Source organism: Schistocerca gregaria, chromosome 2 (genome assembly GCF_023897955.1).
Source record: "Schistocerca gregaria isolate iqSchGreg1 chromosome 2, iqSchGreg1.2, whole genome shotgun sequence".
Classification (NCBI taxonomy): Eukaryota; Metazoa; Arthropoda; class Insecta; order Orthoptera; family Acrididae; genus Schistocerca; species Schistocerca gregaria.
In genome coordinates this window covers 812958437-812972415 of record NC_064921.1, presented here as the reverse complement: position 1 = coordinate 812972415, position 13979 = coordinate 812958437, and the positions used below count along the sequence as shown (strand labels likewise).

The window sequence follows — 13979 nt, the reverse complement described above, 5'->3', positions numbered from 1 at the left end:
GGAATGGGAAACTGTTGGATTGAGGGTGCAGGAACAGTGGGTTACCTGAGATTGAGGTCAGGACAATTAGGGGTGTAAAGGATGTGCTGTAAGGATAACTACCAGCTGTGTAGTTTAGAGAAGCTGGTGGGGGAGTGAAGGATCCAGATGGACCATGCAGTGAAGCAGTCATTGAAGTCAAGCATATTGTGCTCAACTGCACGCTGTGCCACCAGGTATTCAAGTTTGTTCTCGGCAACAGTTTGACTGTGGTCATTCATCATGACATAGCTGCTTTCACAGGTAGCCTGGTATCTGATGGAGTAGGATAAGTCTATGACAGGGCTGGAGTAGGAGGTACTATGTGGGTGGAATGGGAAGGTCTTGCACCTTCATTTGCCACAGGGACGTGATTTCTGTGCAAGGGATTGAAAGTAGACTTGACATAGGGATGGACTAGGATGTCATGTAGGTTGAGTGGACAAGGGAACAGCACATTAGGAGGTGCGGGAAGGCTTTTAGATGGGATGTCCTTCATTTCAGGGTGGAAAGAGAGAGATAATCAAAGTCCTGCTGAAGGACGTCATTCAGTTTTTCTAGTCCAGGGTGACACAATGTGATTAGGAAGGTGTTCCTCTGTAGCTGATTCTTGGGGGTGGTGTGAGGATTCAGGATGTGTAAGAATACAGCACAGAGAATCAGTTTGTGGACTAGGTTTGGGGGATAGTGCCTGTCTGTGAAGGCCTTCGCAAGGCATTCAGCATAGTGGGCAACGGAGTTCTCATCACTACAGATATATCGTTCACAGGTGGATAGGCTGCATAGGAGGGATTTTTTGGTATGTAAAGGATGGCAGCTGCCGAAATGCAGGGACTGTTGGTGGCTAGTGGGTTTAACATGGACAAAGGTTGTGATGAAGCAAGCTGGAATCTTTTTACTTCTCCTCTTGTTTTGACACATGCCTCCTTAAAATTCATTTTTTCATGTGTGACTAATTACCATTAACATACACGAATATAATCTGCATTTTCATAAAAGAGAAAGGCTAGCCCTCAGTTTTAAAGAATATAGCATCAGATCTAATTTTGTGCTTATTTTTGTGTATGTAATTAATTTTCTAATTCATTTTGACTACCCCTAGTTAATATCTTTCATTATAGGATGAATTCAGTAATTGCTTCATAACTTAAATTCTATTGTTGATTTATAAACAAGTATAAATTCTACAATAATTATAAACATTTGGAGGAACAACTAATACATTCTTTAAGTATTTATTTGGCTCTATTCGAAAACATGTTAGCAAAGGCAACCCTTAATTAATTTCAAAGTAATGACCAATTGTGTCAAAAGTATTGTTTGTATGGCTATATCTATTAATTTCATCATTTAAACAAATAATTCTGCTAAACTAAACACTTGTAGCAGAAGAAACTGTTAAAAGAAGTAAGTTTTCGATGTATTCAGTTAATTTAACTAGTTAGGTTTTAATTGCAATTTCTGTAAATTAAACACTGAACAATGTGTAGTTTCAGTGCCTATTATTGTGATGATATATAAGAGCCCGATTTTTGGTCCCGAGACAGTCGGTCCAAGGTCGAGTTTCAGACGAAGAACCTGTATTGGTTAGGTCAACAACAACACATCAACTTAACAGTGGAATAAGGGTAACACAGATAGGCCATGTGTTAAAACAATGACAGTGCTTGTTCAATATGTACTGTATTATTCTGCAAGAACTGTGTGATTTGATTTATACTGCTCACAGATATTCAACAGAAAACTATTGCAGCAGTATGATGACATATGCCTGCGAACTACTAATGTGGCTTATCAAAATTTGCCAATAGTTAAATGGCCATGTTAATATTAACTGTGAAACGCAACTGTGCAACTGTCGGCTACATCATTTACAATAATTAATGTTGAACTTCCACCCCCCATTTTTCAGCCAGTATAACAATGCAGTACGTCGACACCAAGTACTATCAACGAAGAAATAAAGCAGGCGAATGTCACAAGGTGTGGATAGAGCCATCAGACAGGAGGGCCAATGTGAGGGCAGATGGGAGAGAAGGTGTTGAGGTGGTGAATGAATGTATATAAAGTGCCTTGACCCTGAGTCCAGATCATGAAGATATCATCAATGAATCTGAAACAGACTATGGGTTGGGAATTTTGGGCGGCTTGGAATGTTTAATCTCTATGGTCTATAAACAGACTGGCATAGGATGATGCTTCATGGATGTCCAGGCCTGTGCCACAGAGAGATTTGAGCGGGCACGGAGGCTTTCAGACAGTCGTTCTTCCCGCGAACCATACGCGACTGGAACAGAAAAGGAAGGTAATGACAGTGGCACGTAAAGTGCCCTCCGCCACACACCATTGGGTGGCTTGCGGAGTATAAATGTAGATGTAGATTGTTTGTATACCTCCCCTTCAAAGTAAAAATAGTTATTGGCCAAGATATAGTTGGTAAGGTTTATAAGGAATGATGAAGTGGTTTTGGAGCCTAAGGACATTGGGAGAGGTTTTATCTGATAGCTGCAATGCCATGAGCACGAAAGATAGTGACGTGTACAGAGATGGCATAAATAGTGACAAGTAGGGATCTTGGAGGTAAATTGGTGGGGATTGTGGAAAGTCGGCAAAGGAAGTAATTAGTATCTTTGATGTGGGAGACTGGGTGGAGGTGTTGGTCAACAAGAGCAGAGATTCTTTCAGTGGGAGCACAATAGCCAGTTACAACAGTCGTCAACGATTGTTGCATTTGTGGATTTTGGGAAGCGTCTGGAGGGTGGGTGTGCAGGGTGTTGTTGGGGTGAGGAGTGCCAGTATTGGAGGTTATTTTGGCCTTCTGGAATGGGATTACTCTGGCAGAGTTTGTAGATGAAGAAGTCTACCAGTCAGAGAGGTCTACTGTCAGGTGGTCACGGTGACTCTCATGATCGCAGTGGAGCCTTTGTCTACAGGGAGCATGATTAGGTCAGGAACTGTTTTCAGACTGTATATGGGTGTCCTTTCTTCTGCTGAAGGGTTAGTGTTGTTAGGAAGAGATCTGGGGCAGGATTGTGAGGCCAAGTTGGAGGTAATATAATATGATTGTATAGATAAAAAAATCTATACTCACGAAGCAGCGGCAGGAAACACACACTAAAAGAAGGCTATACTTAAGAAAGCTTTCAGAGCCAGTGGATTCTTCTTCTGACCCACTGTTCTGGGTGACTTTTCTGAAATTGACCCCTTTTCATAAACCTCTACGGTCTTTTTCCTTCACCCCTCTTCCTTCCCCTTCAACCCTTCTGCTGGCAGGAGGAGTCACTGGCTCCGAAAGCTTATGTAAGTATAACCTTTTTTTTTTTTTTAGTGCATGTTCTCCTCCCACCATGTGGTGACTAAACTTTTTTATCTATCCAATTACATTATATTGTCAAAAATTGATTATATTCAAGTTAGAGGCAAGGAGTTCCTGAAAGGTGACCAGAGGGTGGTCAGGTGGGAGGGTCATGGCTGGATGGTTGTAAGAACTGGGAGAGGCAAGGTTCAATGTTGAGATTAAGTTGGCTTTTGTTGGAGGGACTGGTGAAAGCAGCCCTGTCATATACCAACTCTGCTGCAAACATTACACACTTTTTATCACACTTTTTATGCCGGTGTGACTACCAACCAGCTCTTCACATAGATAAATAGCCACTGTCAAACTGTTGCCATGAACAAAGCTGACCACCCAATGGCACAACATGCTTAATTTCAATAACTGCTTCATGTCCCGGGCCATCTGGATCCCTCCTTCCACCATCAGCTTCTCTAAACTACACAGATGGGAGTTATCCTTACATCTCATCCTCTGCTCCTGTAATTGTTGTGACCTTAATCTCAGGCAACCCACTGTCACCAGACCATCCACTCAACAGTTTCCCCTTCCTCCATCCTGTCACCCCTTCCCAATTCATGTCCGCACTTCACCTTCAGCGTGCGCCTCTTCCCCACCGCCTCTAGATTTGTGCATTACATGCCTAGCCCAAGTACTTGCCACATCTCCAATCTCCATTCCTAGGTGGCACCCCCAGTCCCTCTCCCTGCCTCCCGCCACTGTCCCTCTACTCACCTCATCCGACAGTACCCCCCACGACAACCAGTCCTCATGCCAAAGTACAGTACTTGCACTGTTAGGTCATCTGGCACATGTAGGAGCTTAGAGTGTTGAGTGTTGTGTGTGTGTGTTTTACTCTAGCCCATAAAAGGCAAAGGATAACTCGAAAAGATACAAAGTTTTCCTTCTTTTGTGTGTGCCTATCGACAGCTCAACACTTCAGCTTTTTGGTGAATCGCCTCCATTAATCCAAAAGTATTTACTTATGTTTGCCCTTGTATTAGGCTGCAAAATTCTGTATCATTGTGCAATGAACCTTGGGTCTAACACTGACTGTCAGAAATTAAAGCTGTTAACATTCTTGAACTTTACACCACAATTTAAGTGTTTCTAATTAGGCTAAGTGATTAAATTACATTGTACAAATATGAACACTCCACTGAGTCCATCTCACATAGGGAAAACAGATTTTTAATGTATACACTGGGCAAGTAGTAAGATACATCATTAAACCCTACTATGTAATACCATTATGTAGCCTGAATTTAAAATGACAAGCAAAACAGAAATCAGTATGTGTGGACACAGGAAGGAAGTTGACATAATGTACTTCAGTTGAAGAGTGGAATGACAGTAGAACGGTCTCATAATATAAATAATAGTGGGGGCCTACATATAAAAGTAAAAAATATTGTCCACGAATGAAATAAGAAAAAGTACTATCACTTCTGATTAATTTTGGTGTGGAAATGTGTAATAAACGCAGAAGCAGTTGGACCTAAGACGATTAGAGAATAACTATGCGCTGAACTTTATTAATACCGTGGGCATTCCTACGAGAAAAATAACTTAGAAGTAGACTCCTGTCATTTGACAGTAGCGCAAACGTTGTAGATCTTGTGCTATAATATAACGATGTCTGCGGAGGAAATGAAAACCAATGGAGGATTAGAAGACAGAGGTCCAAGAAAGGCTGGTGGAACTTTTGATACACAATTCAGATGTATCATCTGATGAGGAAATGCTAAGCCACGGCGGCGGTTGTTGTTTTACGTAGAGTACTCGAACGAATAAACCGGGCAGCCATGCGGTTGAATATTACCCTTTATTACAGTTTCTTACGTGCTGCCTTGATGCCATTTGTTTACTCGTCGTATTCCGCAAATAACCTTTATTAAGCCTTGCAGATTTTTCGATAACGAACACTCGTCGCCAAAGAAAAACGTCCTTACTTGCTGATAATTTGTGTTTCGACTCAGCAACATTATTTCCACGTCAGCTTCTGTTTTGTGTTATCGCTAATTCCACCAAATTTGCGTTATGGCTCGTCCGTAAATTGTTGACATACAGAGTATCTGTATTCGGACGAATACTAGAGCCCTACATTCCACTCATTTTTAAGCGTCTGCTTCGAAACAGAAAACAGCTAAATTTCTTAACTATTTAACGATACTAAAGTAGCCTTCGTTGTTTCACTTTTAAACAGCTCGCCGACACCCGCACAATTTTCCGCCTTTTCCTCCACCAAACGGAAAATAGCAAAGTGAAATGAAAAGGTGGTAAAGACTTTCGTTCTCTGTAGCAACAGTAATTTAATTTGTAGTTACCTGAGAGAGTAATGAGTTCTGGCAATCCCTTTTTGCTAGAAAGCGAGCGCAAAAGGGTAGATAAATCAGTCATAATGTAACAGAATACTGTCAATAGCGAGGGCAATCAGGTTATGACAAGCAAGTAGTAATGTACGGAAAGAAAATCGTTTGACTTCACTGTAAAATTATAGCTACAGTTTCCACTAATACTTAAATTTCCAAATCAACTTCTTCACTGTTTATGTACTATACTTGAACCGATGTTTTTGAAGTGGAGAAATCAAACATACTCTTTGCTCGTTGCCAGACATGCGACTTGACTTGAGGCAGAGTTTGTTGTTTAGTGAATGAACGGACGCTACAGTGAAATAGTGAAAGTAAGTGCGAGGATGAATGACAGTCGTGTACAGATATTGAAGATATTTCCAGTATTTACTGTCCTGTTTTCATTATGGGTTCTGTGTGTGACGCTTAGAGTTCTTGATGAAACTGGACAAAGTTTTTTGGTTTTCGCATTGTTGCTATTGCAAGTCTATTTAAACTGGTTGGCACTGCTACTAGGCAACCGCAACTGCACAGCTTCAAGACGTCAAGAGAAAAGTTACTACAGTTGGGAACTAATGAGTGCCGCTTCCGATGATTACGACTTCAGTAACTCATCACCTCCATGGAATAGTAACAGCGAAAAGAATGTTGAGGAAAACAATTTTTATGATTATGATTTTGTTTCGAAAACAGACATTGCAATGCAAAGAATTTGGTATTGCCCTCGCTGCTGTCAGAATTCTTTCATAAAATGTTCCCATTGCTCAGTGTGTAAGAAATGCATTATTGAGCGGGATCATCATTGTTTTTTCTTGGGAACGTGTATTAGCATGAAAAATATCACATACTTTATTATTCTGCTAATTTACACTGGTCTAACCTCATCTTATGTCACTCTGTTGTTGTGCAACAAAATGAATTTGCTCGACTCTACTACAGTGTTAATGGAGCACTTCTTTCCAGTATCATTTGCGAAATGGTTATCGGGCGAAGAATATACAAATAACCTAATAGAAAAATTGCTGTTGAATGTGTGCGTGTCGTTGGCTCTTTTTAGTTTGGCATTTGCCGTCTACTATTTGTGCAAAGCAGCAAGAAGCAAAACTTTACAAAAGTCACATAAGCAACGGGATAATATTTCCTTCCTGGAATTTACAAGAAACGATGCACCGCATTTTAAAAACCATAATTTCGTTAATTTAATATTCCCAATGATTCTAATGAGGTATTTGCCTTTCAACGTAGCGTCCAACACCCACAAAGAAAATTAAGTTTCGGATCACTACTAAAGTGATGAAACCAAACACTTCTGCAAACATTGCATAAACTTCAAGCAAGATTTAGGATCTGATCATCATAACTCGATTTGAGTACATGCAGTAAAATAACACGCAATTTAATTGTCAAATTCATAAACTTGAAATGCAGACCTGTGTGCAAATGTTTGCTAGATTTATACTTTCTGTGTGTAAGATATTCTGTGATACTGTAAATATACTGTTGTGTGAAAAATCACTTAAGATGTGTTGTAACATAAAATGTTACTAATCTTCAGCAGTTTTATTGTAGATCCTAAATGGTAAATTGATATATGGAAATATTCGTGGAAAAGCAAGCAGTTGAATTTGAAAATCATGTTTCAAGGGGAAATTAATGAATTTTGCTTCTAAGTACTATTTTAAATTGATCATAAAGAATAAAGTAAACTAACACACCAGTCTTTAACAGAATGGTGAGTAGTTCATTTGTAACTTTTTTGATTCTCAACCCATTGCTTAAAAATGTTCTTTATAATCTAGAACTTCATTATGTGTGTTTTACTAAGTATTCTGGGCAACTTTTCACATAAATTTGTTTGTACCAGGGTCTATTAAAAAAACTGAAGGTAAATACAGCAGCACCAGTCATTTGCATATCATTTCCATATGTACCACTCACTGACAGTTAACTGAACATATTGACAGCTGAACATGGATTTAAAGAATTCTGAACCATTCTGTGATATTTAGGATGTGGGGAATTGTATAGCACAAAATGTGAGAGACGTAATACAATTTTATTGTAATACTGTATAAATGGATAGATAAAAAATCCACTCACAAAGCAGCAGCAGGGGGGACACGCACAAAAGGATTTAACTTTTACAAGTTTTGAAGCCAGTTGCTCCTCCACCTGACAGAAGAGTTGAAGAGTAAGGAAGAGGAGTTGAAAGAAAAGGACTGGATATGTTTAAGGAATGGGGTAAAGTTCAGAAAAGTCACCCAGAACGCCAGGTCAGGGGAGACTAACCAGACAGAAGGACTGACTGTTATCAGTCTTTCCTCTTCACTCAGTCTGACAAGTCGCCCTTGACAGATAGTGATTGCCACCGTAAAACTTTGTCAACATAAAATTCCCTAACACTATGTTTTTCACAATTTGTGATTCACACTTTTTTCCCTCTGTAATTTACCTTTTTTCTCATAATCTTGTATTTTATGGTATGCCTGCCATGCCTCAGAAATTGTTATTGAAAGGCGATGCTATATCCCCCTGAAGAGCATTTTTCAGTGTCAATGGACTATACTCCAAATTAGACTATTCCTGAAAGTAACACCTTATTTTGTGAGGTATCAGACATTATATTAGGAGGAAGAAGTTATTGAACTTAATTTATTGTCTTGAGATTGAGGGCTACTTGAATGTGATTGATGGGTTGTGGCTACATTGAACAGTTTTCTCATTTTTCTCCACATTAGGAAATTTAGGTGTCTTCTTTTTCCGCACATCAGTTTTCCTTTGCGTAATTGTTTTCAGTAGTTAGTCTCTCAGCTAAAATTTTGGGTTCCAGAAATTGTAAACCACCTTTAAGGTTTACTAGTTTGTTAGTACAGGTATTTCTAGAAATCAGTGCAGGTGAGTTCTTGATATTTTCCACATTCTATGTAACAACTTTCTAAATTATTTTTAACATTGAATTGACACAGTTGAGAAGCTCTAAAACCATTCTGTATTGTTTGCTCAGAAATGCTTTTCATGCTTCCTTTACTATCAGTCCAAAGTTTTCTTGTGTTTTACTTCCAGTATTGGATAAATATTTTTTCACATACTTTCCATTCTTGTTTTAATGGTTGAAATAAATACATCCATTCACTGTAAAATGTGTGTTGAGTTAGGAAATGATGCACACCTGTCATCTGATTTGAAAGCTATAGTTGTCTTTTACTATTTTAATTTTTTTATTTCAAATGTTGTTTTATTCCTGCAGTCAGGTAGTAAACTTTATTGCTTAGTGACTTAAATAGTTACTATCATGTTCCATGAATCATTTGTGTGGTGAATTGTAATGATCGTTTTTCAGTCGTTTCACCGATGAATTTGCAAATATGGCTACATATGGAACATTATAAGTTTTATTATTATTAAATATACAACTGTGACTTAATAACTCCCACAGCAATCTTTTACACATTACAGCAGTAGAATTTCTGAACAAAATAGAAGTTGTCAAAAGGAAACTTTTTCAGTTTATTTTCAGATTTTACATTGCTCACTCATTTTATCACTAGCTAAGTGATCAAAAATTTTAGTTGCAGCTTTTGCACCCCTCTCTTTTTCTTTTGCTAAAGAAGGCCTTAATGTGATATAATGGATGCCATTTTCCCTTCTGGTATTGTACTTATGTACATCGTTCTTCCTTTTGAACTGCTGTGCTGTAGTATTTACTAGAAACTTCATGAGGGAATAAACATTCTGTGAAACAGTAGTCATAATAATTAATTCCTCAAACAGATGTGTGCAAGAGGATCTTGAATGAGCAATGAAGACTTTAAGGAAGGAAATTGATTTGTCCCAGAACTTTTCCCATGTGATATTATTGAATGGAAATATGCAGAATCTCTCCACTTACTGATATGTCTCTCCCTAATGTTTTCTGTGATTGTAAGTGCTTTTTCCAGTTTAAATACTCATCAGTATGTGCACCCAAAAATTTTGAAGTTTCCAGGCTACTTATTATTTTTATTATTTCCTCAGCATTGTCAAACTTGTGATGGTTGTAGCACCTTTCTCTAGATGCACAGTGCTGAATTTTAAAATTGAGTGTGGCCACCCACAGATAACCAAACAATGGCACTGTTAGAACATAGTTTACCGTTCCTTCTGTTGCTGTGTGTCTCCTTGGATTGATTACAGTACTAGTCTCATCCGCAAAAATAACTAATTCTGCATGTTGTATAATAGATGGAAGATCAGACAGATATGAGGAACAATGGCAGTTATAAGGTTGAGCCTTGGAATACTCCATATATAATCACTGTATGTGATTTACTGGCACTCATTCAGTATCTCAGCTATTTGAAAATGCCTATGAGGGTGATTATTTTATTAATTTTACTCAATTTGGCAAGCATTTTGTTAATTCTTACAATATATTGTTGCACAAATAACAACATAGAACATAAATCACTGACAAACGTGGAGAGCGTATCAAAACAGTGTTTACACTTTTCACCAAAACTGTATTTGGTTGCTAAATTCATTTGACATTTGTGCTGTCATGTCAGTCTTCTCCGTTTCTTCTGCCTTCTATAATCACCTTCTGGAACTTCTTGTCTTCTCCCTTCTTCTATTTCTACTTCTACTTCTGCTCCTGTTCCCCACATAATTCAATTCTTAAGTTTACATAGTTGATCACTAGCAGTGGGACTCCCACATTTCTCCAAATACTGTTGTGTTCACTTCTTTAACCACTCTGCTCTTCAGTCATGTAAAACTATTTACATACAATAATACCTCTGAAGAGGTAACAGAACAAATTTTGTGGCACTAAATACATTGCTATGAGAGCAATTTTGTGATTGGCAAAAATAGCAGAAGAAAGATGTTGGTTTAAATTTGTTGGAATTTGACCTTAGAATTACTTTATGTAATGTGAAGAGGTCCTTTCAATTCTCTTGACATGTGTGTAATGATGTAGATTATAAGAGGTTTGTTTCGAGTGGATGCTGACATTCCACAAGAGAATTGTTTTCACCAAAATTTTCTTTTCTTTGAACAAGTTTCAGGGGTGAAGTTTTTGACCTTCACCGCAATAGGAAAGGGAAGGGAAAAGTGTCTGGGTTCATTGAAGAAAACTTAAGGGGGGGGGGGGGGGGCGGCGGCGCACTGTCACAACTGGTAAAATACCAGTGGTCACAGGTGTCAGAGGGATGCCTTTTTTAGGATAGGGAAGGGGGATAGAAAAAGAGTTTTAAGAGAGACTGGCAGACACACTCAGTTTGAGAAAACAGATGAACAGGAGTCAGATTTTAGCATACAGCCTCCATTTAAGCAATGTTTAACAGAAAGTAATCAGGAACTGCCAGTTCATCTTCACCAAAGCAGTTCTAATTCCATTAGTATGCAGTATCAGTTATCTTTATTACACCAGAACATTCCGGGGCTCAGAAATAAAGTTGATGAACTACTCATTTGTATCGATGAAATGAATTCATCTAACCAAATTGACATAATCTGCCTCTCTGAACATCAGGTGACCACTGGTATAGATATGTTAGACATTTCAGGATTTAAGCTAGCTTCCTACTTCTGCAGAGTAGATATGGATGGAGGAGGAGTTGCCACATTTATTAAAAACTGCCATAAATTCAAGAACATTGACATTAATTCATTCTGTTTAGGGCAGTATCTAGAAGCATTGTGCAACAGAAGTAGAGTTCCATAACAGATCCTATAAAATAGTAACTATTTACCAAGCACCTGCAGGAAATTATAATCTATTCATAAATCATCTAGAAGCTCTTTTGGGTTATTTAACAGTAAGAAACAAAGAAATTTTGATTGCTGGTGACTTTAATACAGATTTTCTAATTCAATCTTCCAGTAAACATTTACTGCAGTTAGTAATGTTGTCTTTCAATCTAACTCACATTGTAAACTTTCCAACTAGGATCACTAAATCCTCAAGGACAGCCATTGATAACATTTTTATAGACAAACCAAAGGAACAAAATCATATCATAAAACCTGTAATAAATGGACTATCAGATCATGACATGCAGCTCCTTGTTTAAAATGTAAATTCTAAGCAGATTATCAAGACTGCTAATCTGAGTACAGGAGAGTATTCAATCAACCAAAAATTGAGTGTTTTAGAAAACTGCTCAAAGATATGAACTGGAAAGATGTTTATAGTGCTCATGACATGAATGAAAAATATAACACATTCATGAACAATGTCAGTACCATGTTTGAAAACTGTTTTCCTCTAAAAGTTACTCACATTAAACAGAAGTCTATAATAAAACCATGGATCACACAAGGAATAAAGATTTCCTGTAGGACAAAAAGGAAAATGTATCTGTCGACCAAGAATAGCTCCAATGCTGATGATTTAGCTAAATACAAGGAATACTGTAAAATATTAAAAAAATTAATTCAGACATCTAAACAAATGCACTAAGAGAGCAAGATAGCAATGTCAGGGAACAAAATAAAAACAATATGGGATATAGTGAAAGAGGAGACTGGTAGAACCAGAAAGGAACAGGAGCAAATAGCACTAAGGGTAGATGACACATTAGTAACCGATGGGCATAATGTGTAACAAGTACTTTATATCCGTTACTGATGAAATGGGATAGTCAGGATCAGTAAATAATGCCCTTGAATATCTGAAAATAGCCTTTACAAATAGCTTCAGGTACCTGAATATGTCACTTACATCACCAAAAGAAATAACTTCCATAATAAAATCTTTAAAAACAAAGCATTCTAGTGGTTATGATGAAATATCAACAAAGTTAATTAAGGCATGTTCTTATGAGTTTAGTACAATTCTAAGTTACTTGTGTAACCAGTCAATTATAACTGGGACATTTCCTGACTGGCTGAAATATGCAGATGTTAAGCCTCTATTCAAGAAAGGGGATAAAGAGATGCCATCAAACTACAGACCGATTTCACTTTTGCCAGCATTCTAAAAAATTTTAGAAAAAGTAATGTACAGGCAGCTTTTCAACCACCTGACCACAAATAACATATTATCAAGAACACAGTTTGGATTCCTGAATGGTTCTGATATCGAAAAGGCTATTTACACCTACAGTGAAAATGTACTTAATTCATTAAATAACAAGCTACAAGCAGCAGATATTTTCTTTGATTTTTCAAAGACATTTGATTGTGTAAATCACAACATCCTTTTAAATAAATTAGAATTCTATGGTGTCACAGGCAGTGCTGCAAAATGGTTCAAGTCATACTTCGCTAACAGGAAACAAAGGGTGTCAGTGCAAGGGATTAGTGAATTAAGTCATCACTCATCATCAGAATGGGAAGAAATTACATGTGATGTCCCACAAGGATCCATCGTAGGGCCATTGCTTTTTCTTGTGTACATTAATGATCTCTCGTCAGTTACACTGCCAGAAGCCGAGTTCGTTTTGTTTGCAGATGACACAAGCATTGCAATAAATAGTATGTCAAGTGTAGCTCTATAAAGATTTGCTAATGATATTTTCACGGATATTAATAAATGGTTTAAAGCCAACTCACTGACATTAAACTTCGAAAAGACTCACTATATGCAATTCAGAACCTGTAAGAGGTTTCCACCCAGCATATGCATAAAGTACGAAAGAAGAGCAGATAGAAGAGGTTGACAGTCTTAAATTACTAGGATTACAACTTGATAATAAATTCAGTTGGGAGGAGCACACCACAGAACTGCAGAAACGCCTTAACAAATCTGTATTTGCAATTCGAATGCTAGCAGACATAGGCGACATAAAAGTAAAAAAGCTTGCATACTTTGCCTACTTTCATTCCATAATGTCATATGGTATAATATTTTGGGGTAACTCTTCAAGTTGAACAAAAGTTTTCAGAGTCCAAAAGCGTGTAATACGTATTATTTGTGTAGTAAACTCAAGGACATCTTGTAGAAACCTCTTCAAAGAACTGGGTACATTAACTACTGCCTCTCAATATATTAACTCCTTACTGAAATTTGTCCTAAATAATATATCTTTTTTTCCAACAAACAGCTCAGTTCATACATACAATACAAGGAACAAAAATGATCTGCACAAGGACTTAAAAGCACTTACTTTAGTTCAAAAAGGGGTCCACTACTCAAGAACACTCATCTTCAATAATTTGCCAGCAATTTCTCTTCTTCAGAAACGCTTTCCTTCCCATTGCCAGTCTACATTTTATATCCTCTCTACTTCGACCATCATCAGTTATTTTGCTCCCCAAATAGCAAAACTCCTTTACTGCTTTAAGTGTCT

At 37.7% G+C, this 13979-nt stretch overlaps 2 protein-coding genes across 3 annotated transcripts in view; one reads left to right on the top strand and one right to left on the bottom strand.

The window, feature by feature from the left end:
- The window catches only part of LOC126335122 (uncharacterized), a 272304-nt gene extending 266370 nt beyond the window's left edge, over positions 1-5934 (bottom strand). The window contains exon 1 of one of the 2 annotated variants that reach the window (XM_049998077.1): positions 5680-5934. In XM_049998077.1, coding sequence (XP_049854034.1) covers positions 5680-5752 — 73 coding nt within the window. In that variant the 5' untranslated portion in view covers positions 5753-5934. The remainder of the gene's footprint in view (positions 1-5679) is intronic. The other variant, XM_049998078.1, reaches the window with a different exon arrangement.
- LOC126335123 (palmitoyltransferase ZDHHC15-like) lies at positions 5928-7450 on the top strand. The gene has a single exon (XM_049998080.1). The coding sequence runs from the start codon at positions 6009-6011 to the stop codon at positions 6975-6977; it is 969 nt and encodes a 322-aa protein (XP_049854037.1). The 5' UTR covers positions 5928-6008; the 3' UTR covers positions 6978-7450.
- Positions 7451-13979: the final 6529 nt, after the last annotated feature.

What these genes read in the sequence shown, in the direction of transcription:
- LOC126335123 (XM_049998080.1), top strand. Translation starts at nt 6,009, where the DNA reads ATGAACGGACGCTACAGTGAAATAGTGAAAGTAAGTGCGAGGATGAAT.